Source organism: Dipodomys spectabilis, unplaced genomic scaffold, assembly GCF_019054845.1.
Source record: "Dipodomys spectabilis isolate Male_0828 unplaced genomic scaffold, ASM1905484v1 ptg000043l, whole genome shotgun sequence".
NCBI classification, from domain to species: domain Eukaryota; kingdom Metazoa; phylum Chordata; class Mammalia; order Rodentia; family Heteromyidae; genus Dipodomys; species Dipodomys spectabilis.
The window spans coordinates 30,202,932-30,230,776 of record NW_024870720.1 but is presented as its reverse complement, the minus strand read 5'-3'; the positions used below and the strand labels follow the sequence as shown (position 1 = coordinate 30,230,776).

Genomic DNA, 27,845 nt, shown 5'->3' with positions numbered 1-27,845 from the left:
CTAAGAAATGGCAGTTGTAGCTAGAGAATAAAGATCACACTTACTGTAGAACTTTGCTTTTTCTTTGTTTGATATATTTAGTTCCCTGTCTGCCTTACTAAGCATGAGAGTCAGGGTAGACACTATGTGAAACCTTTTGAGAATTGTTGGGTTTAGTTCATAAACCAAGAGAAAAGATGGAGGGAAAAGTAATGGTATTACCTGAAGGTGAAATTCATTCACAGAGATGAGAATATCTTCAAAATGGTGATTCTGGTATTCAGTCCATGGTGGCCACTAGCATTAGCAGTAGACTTTTATGTCCAAGACCAGGACTCACACTCAGTAACTGATGCTGCACCTCCAACCTCAGCAGTAGACATTTTAATACAGAAATATATTTTTTATTGAATCCAATCAAAAGTATACAGTTTGGGCTTTTTCAATCTTAAGATTAATATAGAAATAAATGAAAAATTAATTTTGTGATGCCAGACTAACTTACAGAATGACAAAATAAATTGTACAGTTCTCAGTTTATGAAGTGACTTTGGCCAACAAGTGAAAAACACATCATTCCTATTGACCTCCACTGGGATCCCTTAGTGTATTTCAAATAAAGAGTAAGACCAAAAAACAAAACAAAAAACAACCCCACAAAAAACAAAAACGAAAAAAAAAACCATCGAACTATGGGGAAATGAGCTCATTGACAGCAGAAGCGCTGAGTAAAATGACGACTGTCCCAAACGGAAGGAGCATTTTGCCGGAGGATGCAGAGGGATGGCTTTTGGGACTTGGAACAGGAACTGGACCTGCAGCTGCTGTAATGAGAACACACAGTCACTGATCATTTCTGCCATCAAGTACTGTCTACCTATGCCATATATCCCGAAACAACAGGGGAGGCAGAGATTTTGGCTTATTACAGATTTCAGAGTACATTTTCATCTTATAAGGACATGCTATTCTGGCTTTTACCTTGGATTCCCTAGGCATTGAAACCTCTGGCCAAGACTTTTTTTCTAATTAGCAATAGTAGGGTTTGAAAACTTGGCCTTACACTTGCTCTCCTGGGACTCTGACCTTTGCTAGTTATTCTGGAGACAGTCAGGCTGGCTTTGAACCTTTATCCTCCAGATTTCTACATGATGTACCAGCAGTTCAAGTTCTCTAAAATATCTTAAGAATTTTCAATTTCAATTTTCCATCAAGTCTATGTTTTCTATTTCAAAGAAGACACAGGCATATTCAAACAGCTGTCTGTATACAGGTGTCCTACAAGCTGATGGAACAGTTTGCTACACACATACCTGTGGAGAAGCTGCTTCCCTTTCATCTTAGCTAGTAAAGTGGAGCAGTGGAGACCACCTATAGGATCATCTGCTTTACACCTAACACCCTGGTTTGTAACTATGGTTTGTGTTTAAGTATTACAAGAGTTGGCTACTAGAGGTTTCTCTGCATAGGATAACCAGTCATAGTTCCTAAGTGAAACCAAGAGAATAGCCAGTACATTTTATAGGCACCTTCATAGCAACTTACTTGACGCATAGTTACATAAACATGCAGTTACATGCAGAGACAGAAATGGATGGGTAGATACACATGCATTGCTGTTAGTATGTTACTACAGACCAGTGGTTCTCAAGTTGATACAGACAATTTGGACAACTGTCAAAGGAATTTTGTTTACTTTGCAGTACTGGGGACAGCCTTATTAGGCAAGAGCTAAGCTACTGCGCCAACATCCTCAGCCTTTTCTCCCCCTTTTTAATAAGGGTCTGGCCTCAAGTTTGCAATCCTACCCCAGTCTCTTCAGTATTTTGGATTACAGTGCCACCATTCCTAAAAAAATTTTTTTTTTAAATTTCAATTGCAACAAGAGTGGAGATAGAAGGCTACATATCCTGAATGCTCCAGACAGTCCTGCACAATGAAAGCCCAGACTGCTTCCTGTGCAGCTTTCAATACATGAAGCCACACTTTAATGACCTTACAAGCAGCATCACATATAAAAAGTATTTTCTAAGTTGGCCACTGGTGGCTCATACCTGTAATCCCAGCTATTAAGGAGGCTGAGATCTGAGAATTTCAGTATGAAAACAGCTCAGGCAGGAAAGAGTGACTTCAGTTAACCACAAAACAAAACATGCCAGAAGTAAAGCTGTGGTTCAAGTGGCAGAGTTCTAACCTTGAGCAAAGAAGCTCAGGTACCCAGGCTTTGAGTTTTAGTCTCAGGAGTAGCACAACAAATAAAATGGGCCAGATGCCAGTGGCTCACATCTGTAATCCTAGCTGAGATTTGAAGATTGTGGTTCAAAGCCAGCTTAGGCAGGAAGTCCGAGACTTATCTCCAAATAAACCACCAGAAAACTGAAGTAGAGCTGTGGCTCAAAGTAGTAGAGCACTAGTCTACAGTGAAAAAAGCTCAGGGACAGTGCCCAGGCCCTAAGTTCAAGCCTTATGACCAACAAAATAAAGTAAAAATAAATGGTAATCCCTCTGTATACTATCTTAATAATAAAATTATACTTAAAACATAAATACATAGTATTCTCTGATAACGGTTTTTCTTCTTTTTTGGGAGGGGGAAGAACTGAGGCTTAACCCCTGGGCTTCATATTAGCCAGAAACTGCTCTATTACCAAGCCACACTCTCTGCCCTTTAAGTGTGGACTGCAATCCTACTTATGCCTACCCTATTAGTCTTTACCTCCTGGATAGCTGGGATTACAGGCATGAGTCAGAATACCCAGCCTCTGAGAGTTTTAATAAGCATTGAGCATGTTACCTGCTGTTCCCTGTTTTTCTTTGCTTTGATATACTTATATTTCTTGTATAGCGTATCTTCCAATTTTAAATCCAAATGTATTTACATAAGTAAATGTAAGCATCTACTTCACTGAGTCAGTATAAATATTTTTATATTGACATTGTCATTTTTGTCATAAATTGTAGTCAGGACATACTGACTATATGGTACAGGTATGTCTTATCTATAGACCTGATCTCAGGATAATCTATAAAGGCATCATAAAAATATTTGCTATTTTGAAAGGATTTTCTGATTGAAAGGATTGAGAACCACTGTGCTGAACAGTATAGTCTACATACTGAAAAAAATTAAAAAATCATTATGAAACAAAATCAAGCAAGTTACCTATATCACAAACATGCATGTAAACATTTGAGCATGTCATTATACTCATTATTATTCCTTAAACCCTTGTAACTTTCTCTTGTTGAGGAAAAGTTACAATTTTCACCTTTTCTATATTGCAGAAACACTTATCAAATGAAGAAATATTTCTTACTAGGATTGTCGATGTTTATTTGACTTCTGTCTCCTAAAAATACAAAGAGATTCAGAGTTAACTGCATTATGCATCTACTTATCCAGAAAAAGAGACCTGCTTAAAGAATCTGAATGGCCTGAGGAGCAGACCCACTCTTGGCTTTAAAGCCAAATGCCAATTCTAGGAGCCTGGGATAAAGATGTATCTAACAAAATCTGGATGAAAAACAAGTTATGTGACAGAAAGTGAACAACACTTGGAATGTTTGAGTTCTGGTTGTCTCTTTCTAGTCCCTTACAAATTTCTTAATCTTCCTATGTGCTACGTCCTCATCTCCGAAGTGGCAAGGACAGTGTTTCATTGGATAAAATGGGATCTTGAACATTATTCTAACACGTTAAAATAGCCTGCACTGCACAGAAGAGGGCACTATACAGCACAGCTTGAGCTAACCTAGGTGTGTATTGGTTGCGAAGTGTCCAGTCATTGCATGGCTGGCCCAACATTAGGATGTTTTGTAGATCTCAGTCTTACTTTCTAATGATGATATTCCCTCCCAGCTACAGCTCAGCCTAGGAAGCCTCCTGCCTCATTCTAGAAGACCAGCACAGCTGGACAGCAACTGCTCATTTCTAGTCAAGCACTTTACTTGGCCCAGAGAGCCTTAATATTAGCAGCCCACTGCTAATGCTGAAATGAGTTCTCAGTATTTTCCTCTCCAACATGCAGCCTGAGACATAAGAAATGGTACAGCTTAGACATCCTCCCCAGGCCCCTTCCACCTGCACTAACTGAACGATAAGGGCAAAGGACTTAGAACCCCATGTGCCAACAAAGGATTTATTACCAGGTTTTTCATCTGGATGGACCACTTTTATTCCTAAATGGGAAAAAAGATTGTTAATTAATAATGTCAGCCACCATTAATTATTTTACTACTGTTCCTTCTCTAAGGTACTTTATTTGATTAGTTTCTTAACTAGTCTTAAAAGACAGAATTGGGGGATGGGCACATGACTAGAGGAGGAAGGGTTAGCAAATGTCATTATACTCAATGCATATTATGTAGAAACTTAACTGTGTCAACTTGATGGTAGGAACTGGAGGGGGGACATAGTGGACAAGAATGGAAGGGGTGACACTGACCAAGAAGCACTGTACTCACAACTTCATAAGGCATTGTTACCCCTTCGTACAACTACTTAACAACAACAACAATAATAATAAAAAAGACCAATACCTTCATTTGATATATGGAGAAGCAGAGTCACAGAAGTGAAGTAACAAAGAGCCATAGCAAAGTGCATAGAAGAGACTACTGAAGCAGCCTACACAGCCCATGTTCACCCCCACAGGCAACCCTAGAGACTCCCACTACACACACTTGCACACTCGGGTCCAGAAGGCAAACATGGGATGTCAATCAGTATCATAACTTTCAAGCTGTGGCCAGGACGTAGAACACCTGTCTAGCCAGGGCAAGGTCCTGAGTTCAAACCCCAGTATCACAAAAGATAGAGAAGCCGTGGCCAAATGCAGCCACGCATACGACTCTGGGTGAGAGTAAAAGAATTGGTTCATTAAACTGTTGTCACTATGCTGGTTGTGCACACAGCATGCAATTTCCACAGACAGCAATGCCAAGCAATGCTCAGCCCAATGGGCATGGAAGTAATTTAGATTTCTAGTTATGAAAAATCTGATTTAACAGATGATCATTCCCATACTTAATAAGAGCTACACAAAATTACTTTCACTTTTTGACTACATGAACTGAGGAGAAATGATTGTAAGCACTAGATTGGGGCTCACACACCTCAAAGTTTGCTATTTTATATTCCTTCAGATACTCCCATGAGATAAATATAACAAGTGCAGACCACATTTGAAAGACAATTCTGAGGCCAACCCCCCCCCCAAAAAAAAAACTGTCATCACTAACCAGAGCTCTGGTGAATATTCATATTTTTTGTCTTTCATACTTCTCTTGTATCAGGAAGAAAATAAATTTGGGGAGCTCCCCCCCCCCCCCGCCCACACACACCTGTAAGCTGAGTTCTATGGTTCATCTGAGGAGCTGCCTGGAGTCACTGCTCAGTTGCTCTGGCCACACAAGCTTAAGGCCTTCCAGTGGCCTGCCCTCAGCTCCAGCCCTAGCTTTTAAAAACAGCCATTTTTCCAGTCATATAGTAAAGGTAGATTAACTCTGTTGTGGTGCACATGGCCAAGTTAAGAGATGTGGGTGCTTCACTGCCTGATGCGGTGGTGAGCACAGTTCTGAGGCTCCTCGCTTGTCTGACAGTGACACCTATCTGTACATTTTGAATCTTCCCCCCCGCCGCCTACCATTGCTTACCAGGTAGTGGAAAAGGTTCTGCAACTGTCATTCCTAAATAATAAAGAAATGTTCGATGACTTGAAGTTTGCGCTGGTTAAGTACAAATTTTAAATTCTTATATAATGAGCTCAAGACATACATGTCCCACTGAACATGGCAGTTTGCAGAAGTTCTGATCGAAAACTTCTGGCTCCATCAACCCTCATGGTGCTCAGAGGAGTTTTCTGCCACAGCCCTGCCCTGTGCCCATGCTATGCCAATACTGTTGTGTGACCTGGAGACACTGAAGCCAATAGCTGTGCAGAGCACTGAGGTTCCTGCTGAGCATCTTTACACACAGAAAGGGGAGGGTGCTGCTCCACCGCTTCCTGGCCCCCAGCCATGCCTCCCCGCCCCCCAGGCCAACTTCCTGCCTACGAGGCTGCACGGGAATGGAACACTCTCCACACTCTTCCTCAGCTAAATCTTTCTGGAGATTGCCCCACAGGATAAGGGACGTAACAGGGAAGGTTGTTTCTTGACAATATTCTCTTCAATGCCAAGTACACTCATGCTCATGTGGGGCTCAGAGACTCAAGGAAAAGCTTTCTTACCAGGTGCTTCGGTAGATTCAAGACTTTTCTTATCTAAAGACAGAAAACATACAATTAATCAGTGTTAATCCGTTATCTTATCCTGCTTACACTCCTCTTGATACTTCCCAGGTTCCCACTTCAGAAAAATAGAAGACAGACAGCAACAACAAAACACAATCCAGACTTATCATCTTCCAACTCCTTAACTAGACTGGAAGCGCATCAGTGATCTGGCCCGTACCTCCAGCAGCCTTATCTTCATGAGGCAGCCCTTGAATAGGGTCTAAAGGCAACAGGCCTGGGGTGACATCTGTGTTTGGTTAAACTCCATTGTCATCACTGCTATTAGCTCTAGGCTACTCAGTCCTTTTTTTTTTTTTTTTTTTTTCTGTCCTAGGGTTTGAATCCAGGGTCTGGGCACTGTCTCTGGGCTTCTTGCTTCTTCATCTCAAGTCTAACACTCTACTACTTAAGCCACAGCTTCACCTTTTTTTTTTTTTAAAGTAGTTTATTGGAGGTAAGATTTTCTTGCCCAGTTTGGCTTTGAACCATGATCCTCAGATCTCAGCCTCCTGAGTAGCTAGGATTACATGCGTGAGCCATGAGCACCCAGCAGTACTCAGTCCATATAAACTTATTTATGCTAAAGAAACAACCTGTAGGCTTATAAGTGAGGATTAAAGGAACTACTACATAAAAATGCTTGGTGCAGGGCTGGAAAGGTGGCTCAGTGGTAGAGCGCTTGCCTTGCATGCCTGAGGCCCTGGGTTCGATTCCTCAGCACCACATAAGCAAAAAGAAAAAAGCCAGAAGTGGCGCTGTGGCTCAAGTGGTAGAGTGCTAGCCTTGAGCTGAAGAGCTGAGGGACAGCGCCCAGGCCCAGAGTTCAGGCCCCAAGACTGGACCTCCCCCCCCCCCCCAAAAAAAAAAAAATGCTTGGTGCATCAAATGGAAAACAGAAACAATATGTCGAGCCCTCTGACTCAGCTTAATTCACAAACACTGGTGGCTCAGTAGCATTCTTAGTCCTAAGAATCGTCATGTCTTTCTCCAACTCAGTTTCAGATTATGACATTAAGCCCTGGCTCATTGCTAATCTAATTCTTTTTTTGTAAATAGCCTGCCAGAGTCTCCTTCATTATCAATTAACCAGACAAATCACTCCACCAACTGAGAATGGCCATGTACCACCACCCATGGAATGGGGGAAGAGCTATCACACTGTCAGTCATGTCTGTGAGGTTTCCTGTGCTGAGGTTAATCTATAATCTATAAATCTAACTTTTTTTTTTTAGGTCTGGTCATGGGGCCTGAACTCTGAGCCTGGGTGCTGTCCCTCAGCTCTTCAGCTCAAGTCTAGCGCTCTACCACTTGAGCCACAGCGCCAGTTCTGGCTTTTTTCTTTTTGCTTATGTGGTGCTGAGGAATCGAACCCAGGGCCTCATGCATGCAAGGCAAGTACTCTACCACTGAGCCACCTTCCCAACCCTCTATAATCTAACTATATAATATATATAACTGTAATCTAACTTTATACTTGGCTTTTAATAGTGGAAATCTCAGAAAGCCCTGAGAAATGGCAGGGATAAAATGACACTCTAAACACTGAGCTACACCACAGCTCCTATTTTCTTTAAATGTTTGCAAAACTTAATTTTTTGAATTTAGTATTATATAATGTAAATACAATTTAGCACTATCCAGCTGTTAAACACTAAAGTTATTTCTAAAATGCTGCTAGTGTGTAACGAACACTGTGATAAAACTTTTTATGCATAAATATTTGTTTATATCTTAATTTCCTTGTAGGGGGCTCAAACTCTGGGCCTGGGCGCTGTCCCTCAGCTCTCCAGCTCTACCACTTGAGCCACAGCACCACTCCCAGTTTTCTGGTGGTTAATTGGAGGTAAGAGTCTCATGAACTTTCCTTCCCAGGCCGGTCTGAACTGCGATCCACAGATCTCAGCCTCCTGAGTAGCTAGGATTACAGGCGTGAGCCACCAGTACCCAGTGGTATACAAATTTTTAAAGTTGGTGACACATGCCCTTGAGAAAAATTTGTACTAGGGGTGAGAATAGAGCTTTTGCTGAGCATGAGCAGGCCTGGCTTTCATCCCGTGCCCATACCATAGATAAAAAGAAAAAGGAGTTTTCCCAATAATTACACCAGTCATTTATGAAAATGTTTCTGTCTCAGCATACTTAAGGACATTTGAATTATACTAAAAAATAGAAACTTTGAGGTGAATTATAATTTGAAATATACTTTGGAAGGTACTAAATAATAGTGTTAATAGTATCTGTTATTCAGATTGCTGGAGGCAGACATAAATACACAGAACCACTTTAATTTAGGAAAACACCACATTATTTGTTATGCTCTGGTTTGCACGATAGGTCACAAAAGTTTGTGGAACAGTCAATCTGTTTTCTTAGATGACTTAAAGATTGTTAGAGAAGACATAGAGCTGCTGATAAGGAATTTTGTCTTTTATAGCAAACTACCATGACAGGCCTAACTGTTCCTACTAAATGCAAATCCCTAGAATTTAAGAAAATGTCTTACCCTCATCTTCAAGCGTCTGGCTTTCCTCACCTAAGGTACAAACAAACATATTTATCACATTACTGCTTTATTATATATTTGCGAAACAACTAGAAAAGATTCATTTTTTAATTAACAGCATACTGACCAGGGATGTAGACATAGATGGGTTGAATATCATCTGAAAAACAAATATTTGTTTTCATTACATGCTACTATGTCATGTGGGTCGTGTGTGTGTGTGTGTGTGTGTGTGTGTGTGTGTGTGTGTGTGTGTGTGTGTGTTGTATGCATGTGTACTGGTCCTAAAGCTTGAACTCAGGGTCTGGGTACTGTCCTTGAGCATTTGTGCTCAATGGTAGCATTCTACCACTTAAGCCATAGTTGCATGGACTTTCCTACTTGGGCCAGCTTTGAACCATGATCCTCACCTCTCAACCTTCTGAGTAGCTAGGATTACAGCTTGTTTAAAGGTAGGATTACCCTCCTGTACTGTGGGCTATCGTGAGAGTGATGATATGTTTTCTGCATACCTGGGACTTTGCAGTGTTTGAGTGAATAACTATGAATAACCACAGGAAGGGGTTCCGGGGGAGTATGCATAGGCAGAATTCTCCACTGGAGAATAGTAATGGTAACGTAGCCACCTTATTCTATCTCAATTAGGCACCTTTGCAAACTGATCCTTACAGTTATTACCTAACATTGTGAATTCTATTTTAAAACAAAAACAAAAACGGAAGTGGTGCTGTGGCTCAAGAGGTAGAGTGCTAACCTTGAGCTGAAGAGCTGAGGGACAGCACCCAGGACCAGAGTTAAAGCCCCATGATCAACCAAAAAAAAAAAAAAGTTATTATCTCTGGGAAGGTGGCTCAGTGGTAGAGTGCTTGCCTTGCATACATGAGGTTCTGGATTTGATTCCTCAGCACTACATAAGCAGAAAAAGCCGGAAGTGGCGCTGTGGCTCCAGTGGTAGAGCACTAGCCTTGAGCTGAAGAGCTGAGGGACAGCGCCCAGGCCCAGAGTTCAGACCCCATGACCGACATAAAAAAAAAAATTATGACGGAGACACTACTAGAGTCAGCTACTGCAGGACTGGAAATTAGAGATACACTGCTTCCAGAACCTGCTAATTTGTAATCTTTAGTTTTCAAACCCAGAAAGTCTGGTGGTCTTTAAATAACAACAATGTGTGGGCCGCGGATTTTCTGATTCTGTTCCTTCATTAGAAGTGGTATAATGTTTATTCTGCAAGAAGTAATGCTTTTCTCTAGGCTGGCTTCAAAAACTAAGATAGGCTATCTGAAGGCTATGCAGCAGGCCCCCAGTCAGTGGGGGAGATGGTAACTCTGCTACCCTCTTTCTTCCCTGTAAGAGCTCCTTCACAGTTTTAATATTCAATGTATGTAACTTGAGGGGTAGGTGGGGCTAGGACAGGAGGATGATGGGAGGGGCGATATTGATCAAGAGGAATTGTACTTATAAACAGACATGTTGAATGGAAACCCTTTGTACAACTACTTAAAGATAATTAAAAAATTAAAGTAAAAAGATAAAATAAAAAGGCCCTTCACATACCTGAGTCCCTTAAGATGAGGCTCTGAGATAATAGCTTTACCCACTGCCCCGACCCATTTTCTGAGGGTACAGCCCTTGAATAAACTTCATTTCCTCTCCACTGACTCTTACCTCCTGAGTGTTAGCTTTCCAGAGGAAGGAGGATGACTTGGGTACAGAAGCAAAAGCAAAATTTACCCTTGAAACAATGGTGGCTGACAGTAGAAGAGTACAATGGTGGCCCCTCTCCGAATCAATAACACTGAGAAGATTCCCATTAGCGCTACAGAGATAATTGCTGAAAGTATATTTTACCTGGATTCTTGAGACAACTTTCACTTTTTAGTCCTGAAACATAAAGATAAAACTTTAGATACAATATAGTCTAGTAAAAAATTTTAATTAATCTGTGCTTACTGTTAATTGAATCTGCCAACTCAGACTAGTATCAGACTAGTATCAGACTAGTATCAGACTCATAACTTAGTGGAATACAAATTTCAGGAAAAAAATACTTTTTAAAAATTCATCCAGCCACCAAATAGTGTATGACTTTTGATAAAATACATACCGCCTTTTCTTTGTATCCACGGAAACAGCTACAAAGCGTATCTTTTCTAACTAAGATGACTGCAGTTTTATGAGAAAGTGACTTTCTCAAAGGACCCTTTTAAGCTGACCCATCTAAGCTGGACTTTAATTTCTGACCCACAGCAACTGTAAGATAATAAATGTTTTAAGTTGCTAAATTTCAGAGTAATCTGTTATGTGATAACACATGACTAATACAATTTAAAGACTAGTTATTTGTCTACACTACAACCACTCCTCACACTCATCTAGGTGTTACTAAGAAGATATTTTATAGATATGCTTGAAATCTAAAGTCAATTAACGAAGTAACGGAGATTATCAAAGATAATGTGTTAATGTGTTAGGTGATGGTGGCTTAGGCCTGTAATCCTAGCTACTCAAGAGGCTGAGATCTGAGGATCAAAGTTCAAAGCCAGCCCAGGCAGGAAAGTCTGTGAGACTCTTATCTCCAATTAACCACCAAAAAACCGGAAGTGGCGCTGTGGCTCAAGTGGTAGAGTGCTCACTTAGAGCTAAAATGCTGAAGGATAGCACCTAGGCAACCAACAAAAAAAGAAAAAGTTAATGTATTCACATCTGATTCAATCAACTTGAACACCCTAGAAGACGGGCTGATGCTTCTCAAAAGAAGAAATTATAGGATGGATGGTAAATAGTTTTGAAATGCACAACTATAAATGAAGGAGGCATAAAGAAACCTCAGTAAATGGGTACTCAGAAGGTGTTTGGGGGAACAGGGAAAGTAAAATATTTCCTATGAATATAAAGAACCAATAAAGCCTTCTAAATTGTCGAGGCACTGATTCCCAGTGGGGTTGGCATGTCACTTTCTGTCTTTGCTATGCAGACTGATGTCTAGACAGTTTCAGACAACAGTACAGAAACTGCTTCTCCTAGGAAATGCCAATGGGTGTCTGTCAGAACCAATAAAGATACATATATTTAGTAAGCTCTCAGGGTCTGAGAGCAGACTTAAAAGAAAGAAATCTTAGCTAGGTGCTGGTGGCTCAGGATTGTAATCCTATCTACTGAGGAGGCTGAGACTTAAAGATCACAGTTCGAAAGCAATCCAGGCAGTAAGGTCTGTGAGACTCTTATCTCTATTAAAACTACCAAAAGGGCCTGAAGTGGAGCTTTGGATCAAGTGGTAGAGCAAAAGAAGCTCAGGGACAGCACCCAGGCCCTGAGTTCAAGCCCCAGGACTGGCACCACAAAAAGAAAATGAAAAAGAAAAAAAGAAATCTTGGTAGCCCCATAGGTTTAGCATCTTTTGCCCTTTTGATGGCTTAGCAGAAAGCTTGCTCAGGAAGCCTCAATAAACTCAACAAAGTGGCAGACACAGCCTCTAGCTAGGTCCAGAGGCAGCTCCTTTCTAACAAGACTGCTTTTCAACTAGAAAGCATTCTTACTTCCTCCTCCCCTGGGTAAGATATATAAGAGTGTTACACAGCCTGCTCCTCCCTATAGAAACAGAGGTGTCTATATCCATCCTCTTCATTAAAATGATGAATTCAATCCAGGCCTCAGTAAGTAGCTCATGCCTGGAATCCTAAATACTTAGAAGGCTGAGATCTGAGGATTGTGGTTTGAAACCAGTCCAGGTAGGAAAGGCTATGAGACTCTTACCTCCAATAAACTACTCGGAAAAAAGGCAGAAGTGGTGCTGTGGTTCAAGTGATAGAGCCCTAGCCTTGAGAACAAAGAAACTCAGGGACAATGCCCAGACCTTGAGTTCAAGTCCCAGGACTGGCCTCCCACTTCAAAATGAATTCAGGAAATCATGTGCTTCACTCTCTCTGCTTACAAGTCTGATAAACCTGTCATATTTGCATTATAGGGTAGAGTACAGGGACTCCAGTAGGAATTTGTAATTCATTCACAGTTCTCCTAATCCAGTTGGTTTTTCAGTGAATCTTTTATTCATTTATTTTTATCATTTATCTTTATCATTTATTTATCTTGCTGGTCATGGGGCTTGAACTTTGCACCTGGGTGCTGTTCCTGAGCTCTTCAGCTTAAGGCTAGCACTCTACCACAGCACCACTTCTGGATTTTTCTGTTTATGTGGTTCTGAGGAATTGAACTCAAGGCTTCATGCATACTAGACAAGTACTCTACCACTGAGCCACATTCCCAGCCCAAGTGAGCCATTTTTACAAGGAGTTTAGCTTGATTATACAGCTGATATTCTACCTTTTTCAGGTTTTCTAGAAAAATAATTTCAAATCTGGTTAGCCTGCAGCAAATTTTACTTAGAGCCAGGTTCTGGTGGCTTATGCCTTTAATCCTAGCTACTCAGGAAGCTGAGATCTAAGGATCACAATTCAAAGCCAGCTCTGGCAGGAAAGTTTGTGAGAATCTTATCTCCAATTAACACCACAAAAAACCCACCAGTGAAGCTGCAGCTTAATTCATAGAGTATACAGCCTTGAGCAAAAAAGCTCAGGGTCTGTATCCAGGCCCTGAGTTTAAACGCTGGGACTGGCACACATTTGCACACATGCGCACACACAAACAAACAAAAGTACCCCTTTTAGAAACTCTCTTTTCTCATCCAGAAGCATAGTTACATACTACTCTAGGGAACACGATTCTGATTGAATCCCGAAGACTAGCCACCTTAAACAGTTCTGTTGTTGTGCTAGGCATGGAACACAGGGACTCTCTAAGGGTTGGTTCACATGTTATTGCTGATCCCCAGAAAGACAGCTTGGACCCTGCATTCCCCTTAGTTACCTGTAGGTGCCAGCAGAGGACTCCAGGCTACAGTTAAATTCCATATAAATAAATTCCAGTTCCACAGCTTCAATCAACATACTGTAGGGCAGAGGCTGATTTGGTCAGTGCTCATCAACAGACTAACCACAAAGTCTCCCTTTGTGGTTAGTCTGAACATTTAGCTGCTGTGTAGCCTCTGGCCATTTCCTTTCCCCTTGCATTAGTGAAAGCGTATTAACTCCATGTGGGTCTGAGCCCTGGCTCAGAATCAATCTAATGGCTGCATCTCTTTTATTCTACGCACAGATACAGTCTGTGGGTTTCACTGCCCACTGCAGCCCATCAAGTAGGCACCAGTGCTGTCCTTTGTACTCAGGACTTTTTTTTTGGGGGGGGGGGGGGGGAGGCCGGTTGTGGAGCCTGAACTCTGGGCCTGGGCGCTGTCCCTCAGCTCTTCACCCCAAGGCTAGCACTCTACCACTTGAGCCACAGCACCACTTCCAGCTTTTCTCTTTTTGCTTATGTGGTGCTGAGGAATCGAACCCAGGGCCTCATGCATGCAAGGCAAGCGCTCTACCACTGAGCCACCTTCCCAGCCCCAATGTACCCAGGACTTTTATCTAACCAATGCCTCCCTGGAGCATACAAAGAGATAGTTTCTGTCATTTCTACAACTTGGTTTCTGCTTAAGATAGACTAGTGAAAGTTAACATTGGGTGGAGGGGGGCGGAACCTGAGCTTGTAGTTTTTGCTGATTTCCACCACACAGGGCCACTAGCGCTCCTGAGGGAGGCAGAGTGCACAGGGTCCCTGCAGGGCAATAAACAAAATGTACTCTCCACCATTACCAGTAAACCTGACAAAATTGGGCATGTGCAGAAACAAATCACTGCCCAACCCCACCCAATGACCTGCCCTTCTGATTTTTGTTTCTTATTTTGATGTCAATCCTGGGGCTTGAACTCTAGGCCTGGGCAGTCTCTGAGCTTTATTGTCCAAGGACAGCACTCTACCACTTGAGCCCACAGATGCCCTTCCAGCTTTGTGATGATTAACAGGAAATAAGAGTCTCAGGGACTTTCCTATCCTATCAGAGCTGGTTTGGAACAGAGATCCTCAGATCTTAGTCTCGGGAGATGCTACATTACAAGATTACACGTGTGAGCTTCACCCAGCTCCACTCCTCTGTTTTGATCCCTCCATAAAAGGAGAGGAACTAAAGCTTTGCACTTCATTCTCAGCATCTTTATCTGCTGCTGGGGTGCACTTTCTCTTTTCTACAAACTTCACTGCAAATTGTGTCCCACTCCTTTAAGAACACATGGAATCAAGTTCCCAGGCCTCAGGAATAGGAGGCCCCCATCCCTGAGATAGCTCACCAGGTAACTGATGTCCTCGCACAAATTGAACTGAAGTGGTGCTCTATTACCTGAGGGGAGCCTGCTCCTTGCTCACCCTGCCCCCATACTCTCATGGGTGTAAGGTTTGGAGAAAGGAGACCTCCATGTGGCTGTTCAGGTAGACAAGACTTCATTGTAAGAACAGAACCAGCCAGACCACACCAGATGGAGGTGTGCAGAGGGGCAACTTCCAGCAGGGACAAAAGGTTCTATAGGGAGAGGGCAGGAGGAGATGCGGCCACAGCGGGTGTGGAAGTGACCTCAGAGGAAGCAGTGTCCTCAGAGTCTAGGGGACCTCCCACTGCCCCCAGGCACCAGTTTCCTGGGTTACAGGTGCTGGGCAGAGACTTCTAGAGAGGACCAAATTGTGCACAGAGGGAGAACAAAGGAGAAGGGGCCGTTTTTCCAAGTGGACCTAGCAATGAAGAGTGTTGTTACTTTGGGCAGCCTTTTTCTGTCTCACTTACTACATTTCACATCTTGTATGAGTTCTTCTCTTGGCGAGGTTAATGGCTGCCCTGACTTCCTGTGATGCCATCTCCACTACCTGTGGTCTCAGTTATCTGTGATCAAACCATCTTCCAAGAGAAAGAAAGCCTTCACATAATGTCCAATAGAGCATATTGTTATAATTATCAGTTGTTTTTATTTTATTTTGTTTTTTTGGTCATGGGCTTTAACTCTGGGCCTGGGCACTGTCCCTCAGCTCTTCAGCTCAAGGTTAACGCTCTACCACTTGAGCTACAGCACCACTTCTGGTTTTCTAGTGGTTTATTGGCGATAAGAGTCTCATGGACTTTGCTGCCCCGGGCTGGCTTTGAACCGCAATCTTGAGATCTCAGCCTCCTGAGTAGCTAAGATTACAGGCGTGACCCACCAATGCCTGGCTTGTTTTTAGTATCTTATTCATCTAACTTGGAAGTTAAACTTTGGCATCACATGTATGTATGTATAGGGAAATATATAGTACATATAGGATTTGGATTCAGGAATCCTGGGGTTCTTGGAACATAGCCCTCCAATAAGGAGATGGGGAATATGTAATTGGGCTTTGGCCAATTTTTGAGCTACTGTTATTTAAGAGAAACTTGAAAGAAGATGGGTGCCTACAATTAGTTCCTGTGAGCTAATTAATTAATTGGCTGGCTCTAGTGGGCTTGGTTTGGATCAAGTCCAATAAGTAGTTGGTTGGTCCTTTCAACATTAACTTACCCATTCCAGCCAGTCATGATGATACACACATGTAATCTCATACTCTGAAGCACAGGCAAGAGGATCACAAGTTTAAAGGTCAGCCTGGGCTACATGGCAAGTTCTTGGCCAGCCTGAGTTACCTGGTAAGACTGTGCCTAGATACAAAAACAAAGTGTGTTTCCACCCTCAGCCTCCGTGAGGAGTCACTTAAATGCTATTAAAATGTAGGACTAAAGCGAGACTAAGGAGGCATAAAATTTAAGGAGGTGCTAACTCTTAAGATCATTCAAGGGGCTGGGAAGGTGGCTCAGTGGTAGAGTGCTTGCCTTGCATGCATGAGGCCCTGGGTTCAATTCCTCAGCACCACATAAGCAGAAAAAGCCAGCAGTGGTGCTGTGGCTCAAGTGGTAGAGCACCAGCCTTGAGCTGAAGAGCTGAGGGACAGAGCCCAGGCCCAGAGTTCAGGCCCATGACTGACAGAAAAAAAAAAAGAAGGAAAGAAAGATCATTCAAGTGCAGGTGGAATAAGACCCTGAGAGTGAGTGCTTCCTTAAAGATTGCCCTCCTCTGCACCTAGATGGCCAGCCCCAGCCCCAGCCCCAGTCCCAGCCCCAGCCCCAGCCCCAGCCCCAGCCCCAGCCCCAGCCCCAACCCCAGCCCCAGCCCCAGCCCCAGCCCCAGCCCCAGCCCCAGCCCCAGCCCCAGCCCCAGCCGCAGCCCCAGCGGGCTGAAGGCTCCCCAGCACTTCCCTACTATTGTTTTCTCACAGTACTTCAGGCACACAGTCAAGGCAGAAAAGCCTATCCATCCAGTATCTCTCTGAGGCCAACACAAGGGATCACTGCTTGACCCAGCAACAACAGATTTGGGTTCAGCTATCCAACCATACTCCCAAGGCTAACTCCTCACCAGTTTGCTGAGTTTTAGAGAAGAATGAAGATAGTGAACACAGCATAGTGTCTGAAGCAGGACAACCCCAGACACAGGTCAACACAAGTCCTCACAATCCTTTAGGAATATTCAAGTATTCTTCCCCACACCCCCTAACATCTCAGTTACAAGGAAATAAGATTATTTAAGGATGCAGGAGCCTCCCTAGTTTAATGGTCTAGACATTACAGAACTGAATTGGTCCAAGAGTCCTATTCATCTCCCTGTAGCTGACCTGGACACACAGCACCACACTCAGGAAAACCTAAAACTACAGCTCTCCCCACCCCAAGTATTTATAGTTCATTCATAATCCTCCCAGCTCAGATGCTCTTTACCAATCTAGCATTTTGTTTACTCTCAACAGTGTTGATGGTTACACCGCTGCAAATTATAGAGGAAACCATGATAGATCAACAGAAGGCCATTTCCCTAAGAGAAAGAGATTTGATTAACCCTTTACTCACATACATCAAGACATAAAACCTTTGGGTGTTATACCTTTGGGACTAAACAAAACATCCTAAACCTTCCAGAAGAAAAGAACAAGTCTTGGGCTAGTGGATGTAGCTCAATGGCGAACTGCTTTTCTAGAATGTACAAGGCCCTAGGTTTGATCCCTAGCACCATAAAACAAAACAACAAAAAATTCCCATAACAGGTGTCACTGAAAAGTTTAGTGACTAGAATAGAGATGTACTTTTAACAACAGCTCCAGAATGCAGAAATCACTCAAGGGACATCTTTCAAATTCCAAAGAAAAATAATTTCTAAAACAGAAGTGCAAATCTACAAAAACTATCATTCAGGCTTAAAAGTAGATTTTCAGCCTTAGAAAAGTTTCCCCAATGTACCATTTCTGAGAAAACGTCTGCAGACCCTCCCTGCTGCCAGTACTTTTGTACTTTTGCCAGTACAAAATAGTAATGGAAGACAGAGGTACAAATCCAAGACACGGGATCTTTCACAAGGGAGAACAAGTCTCCGAGTGGTAGTGTGGAGAGATCTCAGGATATTTTGCAGAGTTGCATGTTAGGAGCAGCCCGGGAGGGGTACGGGGTACATTCAGGGGAGAATGGGAGCAGGAAAAGAGAAGAACGAAAATGAGGGACAAGAGGCAATCTGATTTATTTAAATGTATTATGAGATTTCTGTCAAAGGTCTTTGAGGTAAATTAATTATAGGATATACAAAGCCAAAGAAAGAAACAAAACTAACTAACCCTGGGAGAAAGAGGTACTTAAGCATGGCAAACAGCTCTTGGTTTAGCTGATTGGTCTTGACTCCACTGGGAGAAGTGGGGTGGGGGTGGGGGGGATGCATATGTTAGGAAAGAGGATGGTAGTTGTCAAATATATTGAATAAACTGACCTAACAATCATTTCCTTCCTCTCGCTCTCCTCGCCTTACTCCTCATCTTCTTTTGAGGAGGAGCTCCTTATGTATCTCAGGCTGCCCTTGTTCCTTCTCCTGACTCTACCTCCTGAGTTCTGGTATGATGGGCATGTGCCACCATGCCTGGTCCCATAATAGCCATTTCTAATTCTCTTCTGCTTCCTGTACACTTGAAAGCTAACAAGCTAATTAATTATCCCTTGCCTTCCCAAGACTTTCTTGTAGCTATGAGTGACCAAGAAACTTTGCTCTTAAAGCTTTTTCTCAAAAGCCTTTAGTAGACTTTACTTTTTACTAAATTGGTAGCTCTGTCTATCACCCACTTTTTTGCTCTAGAAGTGGACTGATCCTAGACAGGCAACAGTTCATACTGTTGCATGAACCCACAATCCAACACTGGAGGAACAGGAAGACAGGAAGAGCCTGATTTACTGATGATGGAGATGAGCCACTGAATTAGATAGTCTAGCTCTACACTGATGAAAACGATCAGTCAGGTTTTCTGTTGAGGAGGAAAGCAATGAAGGCTTCTTATCAGAAACATGGAACATGAGGACAAAATAGGTCCTTTAGTGGGGATTCAAGAGACATGTTTAATTTTTTAAAATACACAACTGAATGCTGAGTGAAGCATGCGATTCACTCAGTTAATACTTGAAAAAATAAAATAATTAAAAATGGACACCATGGAGGAGACAAAGCCGGAGATAGATGGGGCAGGGACTGTTACATTTCATAATAAATTATATATCATAAACCTTACATCATAAACCTACAGTTTGTCCACACCAGCAGTATTGACAATTAGGGCTAGATAATTATTTGCTCTCTTTGTGGGTGGGGCTTAGCTGACTCTACCCATTATATGCAATAGCAATCCCACCTACTCCCCAGTTGGAACAATGTTTCCTCTTTCTTCCAGACCACAGCCAAAAGACCCTGCAGGATAAACTTGCCTGTTTGAAAACTACTGCCCTATGACAGTGCTGTTTGATTTTTTTTAAGTTTTATTCATACTTTTAGTACGATGTGATGGCTAACCACACGCAACAGGGGAGTATGGAAACTGCCTCATTTCTCTTTCAAACACCTCTCTCTTTTACCTGACCCCTTCCTGGGTCCCACCCCAACTCCTGCCCTCCCAGAGAGCGAGACACAGATACACTTACCACCTAGAAATGAGCACTCATAATGGCTGCAGGTCTTGTTTGTGCTTTGAAGGATAAGATTCTTTCCAGTCCCTTCTTGTGACACTTGAAAAACCTCATTCAACGGTATTAAAACAATTCTTTCACTTTTTTTATCCACAAATTTCTCCACGGCAACTCCAAAGCATGTATGGATGGTTAGCACAACGTACTGGTCATTAGCTGCCTGAGGTTTGGCTGAATATGCCAGCGTGAAGTTGCCCAGTCTGGCTTGGTGTAGAGCAGCAGAGGTAAAGGTGGTGTCCGGACTTGATGCGTACACCACGGCTTTGTAACTCTCTTCACAGCGCCTTCGCAGCAACTGCAGTGCTCTGGTCAGGTAGAAATGAAAAGCTTTGAACTGGAAGTCATAGATATACTCTTTCCGAGATTTCCCAGCTATCTCCACAGCTTTGTTGAACAGATGATAAAAGGGAGTTTGTTCTTGAGCTGCAGAAATGTATGCCACTAAGGCTATCCCATGGTTATCCTTAAAACTCCTAGGGACAGAGACCTGAGTCTTCAGGGCTTCCCATTTGGTTTTGCCATTTTCCCACGCAGCCTGGAAGAGCTGATGGTTTGCTTTCTCCTCCTCCAGCAGTTGGGGGACGTATTTCATTTCCATCCTGTTAGAACATTTCAGGTATTCATCATCAAATGCATTGTCAGCCATGTCTAACATCTCAACCTTCACCTTCAAAAGAAAAGGAAAGTAATACTCTTAAAATAAGATATTTAGTGCATATAATTTTCTCTCGTGTTATTAGCCCTACCCTCTCTTCCCCAGCAGAGAATCTCTCCTTACTTTAACCAACTTTGGATATAATTTTGATGAAGTATGTTCCATGGCTACTGATAACTCTTCTCAGCTATGACATTTATAAAAAAGAGTAAATGTCAATGAACGACAGGTTTGTGGAGGGTTGTTCCTATAACTCTTTTATCTTAACTCTGTGGTGTAGAGCAAATTGAAGTACTTAGTGGCCCTCCTAGCTTTGAACAATATCCTCAACTCGATGACCGCAAGCCCACAAGACTGGGAGGATAATGTAAAATATTGTGTGTGAATACTGTACATGACAAATAAATACCTAATCACAAAAGCATCTTTTATGTTTGAGAATGCGCCCTCCTTTAGCCATATAGCTGGGGTAGAGTTTATTCTTGGTATTTCTGAGTATAAGCAGGTGACCAAGGCCCACCAATCCAAACATTCCGAAACAAGCAATCGACACTTTCATCCTCTAAAACCATAAGCTCTCCAGGCAGCACCAGCTTGGAGCCTTCAGTAATTATTCTTTTAGTCTGGGGGTGGGGGTGGGGGGGAGGTAATGTGCAAGGGGGAGGGGCAAAAATTCTTTTAAAGTAAACCAGTATCATTTCCCTACTATTCCTTCTCTCCCTAAAAATCAAACTTCTTGAAGGAAATATCTATCCTTGCCATCTCTACATCATTTTCCACGTTCATCTCAACCTTCCCCATCCTGCCTCTGCCGCTGACCCCATTCCTCCATCCATGGAGCTCCCAGGAAAGGCTTTTCTTCTTAGGTCCCTTTGCGTGTCCAGCGTATTACAGCTGGCCACTAAATGTTGGCATTTCTCTCTCTCTCTCTCTCTCTCTCTCTCTCTCTCTCTCTCTTCCCTCATTCTCTCTCTCTCTCTTTTTGCCAGTCCTGGGGCTTGAACTCAGGGCCTTGGTATGCTCTCTGAGCTTCTTTTGCTGAAGGCTAGCACCCTACCACTTGAACCACAGTGCCATCTCTGGTTTTTTCTGTGTATGTGGTGCTGAGTAATTAAACCCAGGGCTTCATGCATGCTAAGCAAGCACTCTACCGCTAAGCCACATTCTCAGCCCAATGTTAGCATTTCTCAAGGCCACTTGTTTTCTAATTTTCAACTCTATCCCTGAGCAATTTATGCATATGCTTTCATATCATCTAAATCCTCTGACCTGTCTTAAAATTGCCAGGTCTATATATTAACTACCTACTTAATACATCCATGTGAATGCCCAACCAAAGGTCCTTTGGATCTAGCATGGCAATGCAGTCCCTAACACCATCTCTTCATTTGCAAAGTATTACCAGATACTCCTTCTCACCCATCCTCTGTAGGCACCCCATTTGTGAGTCCTAGGCAAGCATTATCAGAATTCTTTCCATATCCCAGCCAGTTAATATTCATGGAAAGTCTGTGAGATAGGTAGTATCATTAGCCACTGCCACTGTTAATGTGTGTGTACCGGTCCTAAGGCTTGAACTCAGAGCCTAGGCACTGTCTCTGAGCTTTTGTGCTCTAAGCTGATGCTCTACCACTTGATCCAGAGCTCCACTTCTGGCCTTTTGATGGTTAAAAGGAGATAAGAATCTCATAGACTTTCCTGCCTGGTCTGACTTTGAAGCATGATCCTTGGATCTCAACTTCCTAAGTAGCTAGAATTACAGCCACCAGTGCCTGGCAGCCATTTTTTTTTTAATGAGGAAACTGGAGAATGATGGAAGAAATGACTTTGATCAAGACACATTGTACACATTAACGGACATTTTAAACTGAAACTCCTTTGTACAACCATTGGAAAATAATACATATGAGGAAACTAAGACCCAGAGAGACTGAGTCTTATATGGAATTGGGACTTGACTCTGGTCAGTCTTGCTGCTAAGCTCTTGTCCTCAGAACCAAAATGTTCTGTTGCTTTTAAGAGCATCTTCACGTTTCTAATGATGAAGACCACTGTCACTTACATAGCATTTTTTTTTTTTTGTCAGTCATGGAGCTTGAACTCTAGGCCTGGGTGCTGTCCCCTAGCTCTTTAGCTCAAGGCAAATGCTCTACCATGAGCCACACCACGGACTTTCCTGCCTGAGCTGGCTTTGAACCGTGATGCTCAGATCTCACCCTTCTGAGTAGCTAGGATAACAGGGGTAAGCCACCAGTGCCCGGCTTATAATAGCACTTTTAATAGAGCATAATTTTGTCTTCCTAAGAGTACTTTATATGCATGTATAAAATAAGGAAACCCATTAAAATGTGAAAAACTAATAGAGGAGATGAGTTTGGTTAAAACAAGTGTATAAATATCACAATGAGACCCCTTATAAAAGTAATATATGCTAATATACATTACTAAACCCTCATGGAACATTAGATAATTATGAATACCACTGGGAACCTGGGACAGAATTATAAGTTGTCTTGTTGAATAGCCACAGAGTATTGTGTTAGGGAAATCACTGAGATCCCTGTACTCCTGGGTTTGTAGGTCAAATTCTCCACATGGGAATTTGAGCTTCAGGGGATCAAATCACTGCTGTCTCAGAGTCAAGAAATTCACCTTCCACTGCAGCACAGAATGTACCAGAGTTCAGCTTGGCACCAATGCCTGATTTATCTTTAAGACTTGATAAGATATCAGACCCTGAAACCATTTCTCACATCCCTCACATCATATTAAGAGTTAATCTGGTATGTTTCGAACTTTTCCTTATGCTTTAAACTAGCATCCACATGTCTAATTTTAGACGTCAAATTTTTCTGGCCAGATACCACTGCTGATTGTGTGTTCTGAACAGTATGTTCCTTGAACAGTGATAAAACTCACTATTCAGAAACAGCTGAATGGTTGCTAGTAAAACAGGTACAAAAGTATAGAGGAACAAGCTGATTATTCTTTTCTTCCTTTGATTTATCCACTGAGGATTGATGAAATCCAACTTGCCAGATATGTAATTAAAAATACGTGGAAATTACTTAAGTATCACAAAACATTAATAAAACAAATACACTAAAATTGTTTTGCAAAAAGAAGACTGCAAATGCAAATTAAAGCCATAAAGAAGCACCACTTCATGGCCACTTAGATACTTGAACAAAACTATGGCCTATGCCACATGGTGGCATGCGCCTGTATGATGCTGCTTGGAAGGTGAGAGACTGGGGCAATGTGGTTTGAGGCCAGCTCAGGGGAAAAGGTCAGAGAGATCCCTCTCACTAACAGTCCACACATGTAATCCCAGCTAACTGGGAAACAAAGGTAAGGAGGGAATCGTTGTCTCAGGCTAGCCTGTGGGGGTGGGGAGAAGCAACCAAAGAACAACAACAAAACCCCCACAAGACTTGGTCTAAAATTAAAAAAAAATGACTAGGGTATGGCTCAAGTGGTAGAGCACTTATGTAACAAGCATGAAATCCTACCAGTACTGCAAAAGAACACACAAACAAAACCCAGGAAAATAATGAGTAACACAGGCTGCAGAAAATCCCAATACGTTGTATAACACCACAGAAAACACTTTGGCAGTAGCTCAGAAAAGGTAATCATAAAGTTACTCTAGGTCTGTAACAAAGAGAGTTTCAACTTATGTTCACAATAATGAGTAATTCTGTCACCACGGAATGGAAAGCATAACCTCAGCTCATCTATTTTCCCTTAACTATATATTTCCTACATATATGAGTGAATTACTGTGTAATGCTATCAAATAATGCTTACATTCTTCCCCTTGATATGTCTGTAATTGTAAAAAAAAATGATGAAAGAAAAATTATGCCTGAAGGAGAAAGGGAAAAAGAAAGAGGATTAGTAATTTTGAGATCCACTGCAACTACTGATGAAACCAGCATAAAGAGCTTGAAGCAACAAGGCTCTGAGAGGGGGGAGAAGCCGGCTCTGCTGGAGGAAGGTGAAGTCCTAGCTAGCAAGAGGGAGCTGGGCTAATGAAGGTGAAAGAGGATGGATACTGTCCAAACAGATTGTCTGCAAGTATGAAAAGAGACCAATAAAACCTCCTGAAATTGTATTAGGAAGCCTGGTGGAAGGGAGGACTGATTGGAATATAATATATACATGTGTGGAAATCTTCCCCTGTACAGCTAATGTATGATAATAAATAAAAAAGAAAACCCATGCTCACCCAAAAACCTTTGCACAAATTTCTTAGCAATACTTTTTCCAATAGCCATAAAGTGGAAGTAACCCAAGTGTCCCCCAATTGATGAATGGATAAACGAAATGTGGTACAGCCAGACAGTACCATTTTTGTGCAACAGTAAAAAGAATGAGCACTAATATGTCATGCTAAGCATAAGAAACTAGATATAAAAAAAGATATAAAAGAAGATCCATTGCAAGACTCCATTCAAATAAAATGTCCAGAGTAGGTGAATCCATGAGACACAAAGTAGCTTGCTGGTTACCAGGGAGTGGGGAGAGAAGGGAATTAGAGCAGACTACCAAGAGGTGAAGGGGTTCTTTGCAGGATGATGATGTTATGAAAACAGATAGTGGTGATAGTTTTACAACATAGTGAATACATAAAATGAATGGAATCTAAGTTTAAAATGATGAAATTTATGGCATGCGAATTATAATGCAACTTAAACAAAACAGAATGTTCAAGCCACAGAACACACAATGATTCTCTAGACAAAGGATCAAAATGTCAAATTCAAAAATGGGTAACATTTTAAGAATTTAAGGTATTTTAAAGAAGGCTCTTGACCAGAGCACAAATAGTGGTGATATAACACCTAAAAGCCAAGTGATACCTGTTTCATATTATAAAAATACATTAGAGATTGTTTAAAATTGTTAAAAGGAAAGCATAATTCCTTTTTCCTTCTCCCTTCACCCTTTGTTTTGTGATACAGGGTTTAAATTCAGGAACTTGTCAGACAAATGGGTATTCTACCACTTGAATCATGAATCCAGACCCCAAATTAATAAAGTATGTATCAGGAAAAACAAAAACAAAAAACTATGAGGAACTGGGTGTGCTGGCACAGACCTGTAATCCCAGCTACTCACAAGGTATAGATGGTGAGGACCAGGGTTCAAAGTCACCCTGGGGCAAAATAAAAGGTTGGGGGGAGAGCCCACCTCCTATTTCAATGAACAAGCAGACATGGTGGCATTCTACCTAGGGACCCAGCTTCCAGGGAGGAAGAAGTGGGAAGACCAAGGTCTGAGGGTAAAAACAAAAGACTTTACTTGAAAAATAACCAAAGCCGGGCGCCAGTGGCTCATGCTTGTAATCCTAGCTACTCAGGAGGATGAGATCTGAGGATCATGGTTCAAAGACAGCCCAGGCAGGAAAGTCTGTGAGACTCTTATATCCAATTAACCACCAGAAAACCAGAAGTAGTACTGTGGCTCAATTGGTAGAGTGCTTGCCTTGAGCTGAAGAGCTCAGCGACAGTGCCCAGGCCCAGAGTTCAAGCCCCATGATTGACAAAAAAAAAATAACCAAAGCCAAAAAAGAGCTGGGGACATGGCTCAAGTAATAAGAGTGTCTAGCAAACTCAAGGCCCTGAGTTCAAATACCAGTATTGGTATTTGAGGAAATAAAAAACAAAATTATACACACAATCTATGAGACTTAACAGAATCATTGGCTTAATACAAAAAAAATGTAAGCAATGCAGCATTACCTTAATTGTAAAAGAAATATATATATATATATATATATATTCATTATTTGTACCAACATGTAGAGACATATAACAGTATTAACTTTCAAAGCAATGTAAGAAATATACTGTGTATGGCATAGACTTTTTTTGTAAATTATATACACACACAGAGAAAAGCCAAAAAGGCAATATATCACAATATATCAGTCTTTCAGAAATGTTATGGATGATTTTTGCTGTCTTCTTTGCTTAATTTTAATTTTTCAACTTTCTATAGCATACACACACACACACACATACACACACACACACACACACACACACGTAAAATGGAGGAGGGGAAGCTACTTGCAACACATCCATTTACCTATCCATCCTACCTTCTCCTATTTCCACACAGATGCCCCAGCAATGTTATATCAAGTTTTCATTCCAGAGGCCACATGCTTCTCATTCTCAACATTACCTGGAAGATGTCCATTAGAATCAAGGCTGCCAGCAGCTTGGTGACCATTTCAAAACGGCACATCTTCATTTTTCTCCTCTAAATGAAGAGGGGGAAAAAAAAAACCAACTCCATTTCAGTAGACTTACTAAAGAAGTTTAGTGGAACAAAGATACTGTAGATATTTTAATTATAGACAGACATTTTGATGGTCAGGAAGTGACCATCTGTAAGTAGCTAATGACTACAAATGCCATTAAACCATTAGGTTTAAACCATCCAGAGATAAGGAAATACAAATCCAGACAACTTGGGTGATCTGCTCAGAATGAACTCTGTCCATTTCTGTACTCCTCTAGACTCTTCTACTAGAGTTGCTAGGAGATACACTGTTTCCCTATCTATGAATGTTCCTCAGGAAACCATACAATCAAACTATAAGCACACAGTCTCAACTTGGACCTTTAGCTCCCAGTTTCTAGGAGTTCTCTAAGAGTTCTTCACACACATCTTCCATTCGTCTACCTTCCTTGCAAATGCAATCATGCCCATTTGATTGGGAGGGAGGAGATGATGAGGCTGGGAGTGGTACAACTCAGGTTATATAAGGTGACTGACTCCCTTCCCCAAACATGCACGATCCAGAGGAGCTTAAAGGTAAAACAAGTGTCTAACATGACTTTCTGAAGGTGGCAATGAGAATAAGAAGAACATGAGTAGGCAGCAATTCTAACAAAATTATATAACTCTACTGGCAGAATGCCCAGCATTCAGCCAGTATTTACGATACTGTAAGGGGTAAACAGAAAGGTAAGAGGACCTTAGAGGCTAACACTTTCCCAGTCATTAACCAATTAAATTAGAGAACGGAACAGGTTGGTTCATACCCCCAATCAAGTTGCCTTATTATAATTAAGTAGGAATGAACAGCATAGGAAAATGGAGGAAGTCTTTCTTTTTATCTTTTTAGTCCCAGGTTCCCATCTTTCTTTAGAAGCAGATTGTTTCACAGAAGATTAAAAGATAGTACCGCTTTTGTATTAAAACTTCCCTTTCTAAACAATACTCAGAATATCGTATTTGGTAGATACCTGTCACCAGGCAGTACATGCCAAGCAGGCAATGGATCAGAGTTTTCTCTGTATGATAACTCTTCACTTCTGTATTGAGCGCAAAAAAGTTAGAAATGTTTACCTGGCTTTCGTGCCTTGGAAGGAAGTTTAAATGATGCTAGGCCTCAAACTGATTTCCCCGGCTCAGTTGCAGTGAGAGTGTCTT

The 27,845-nt window shown here is 41.8% G+C and overlaps 1 protein-coding gene across 1 annotated transcript; it reads right to left on the bottom strand.

The window, feature by feature from the left end:
- Positions 1-403: 403 nt before the first annotated feature.
- Art3 (ADP-ribosyltransferase 3 (inactive)) lies at positions 404-27,845 on the bottom strand. Its single transcript, XM_042678248.1, has 11 exons — positions 27,762-27,845; positions 26,589-26,666; positions 19,694-20,405; positions 10,609-10,641; positions 8,885-8,917; positions 8,758-8,787; positions 6,210-6,242; positions 5,635-5,667; positions 4,126-4,158; positions 3,297-3,329; positions 404-803 (listed from the first exon to the last, which is right to left on the bottom strand). The coding sequence occupies exons 2-11, from the start codon at positions 26,655-26,657 to the stop codon at positions 670-672; spliced, it is 1,143 nt and encodes a 380-aa protein (XP_042534182.1). The 5' UTR covers positions 26,658-26,666; positions 27,762-27,845; the 3' UTR covers positions 404-669.

Bases quoted from the DNA above. Each gene is read 5' to 3' on its own strand.
- Art3 (XM_042678248.1), bottom strand. From the start codon at position 26,657: ATGAAGATGTGCCGTTTTGAAATGGTCACCAAGCTGCTGGCAGCCTTG. The intron at 6,243-8,757 runs GTAAGACATTTT...TTCTGTCTTTAG, and splicing joins CCAGACGCTTGAAGATGAGG to ATAAGAAAAGTCTTGAATCT. The intron at 804-3,296 runs GTAAGAAATATT...TTCTCATTACAG, and splicing joins AATAAACATCGACAATCCTA to CAGCTGCAGGTCCAGTTCCT.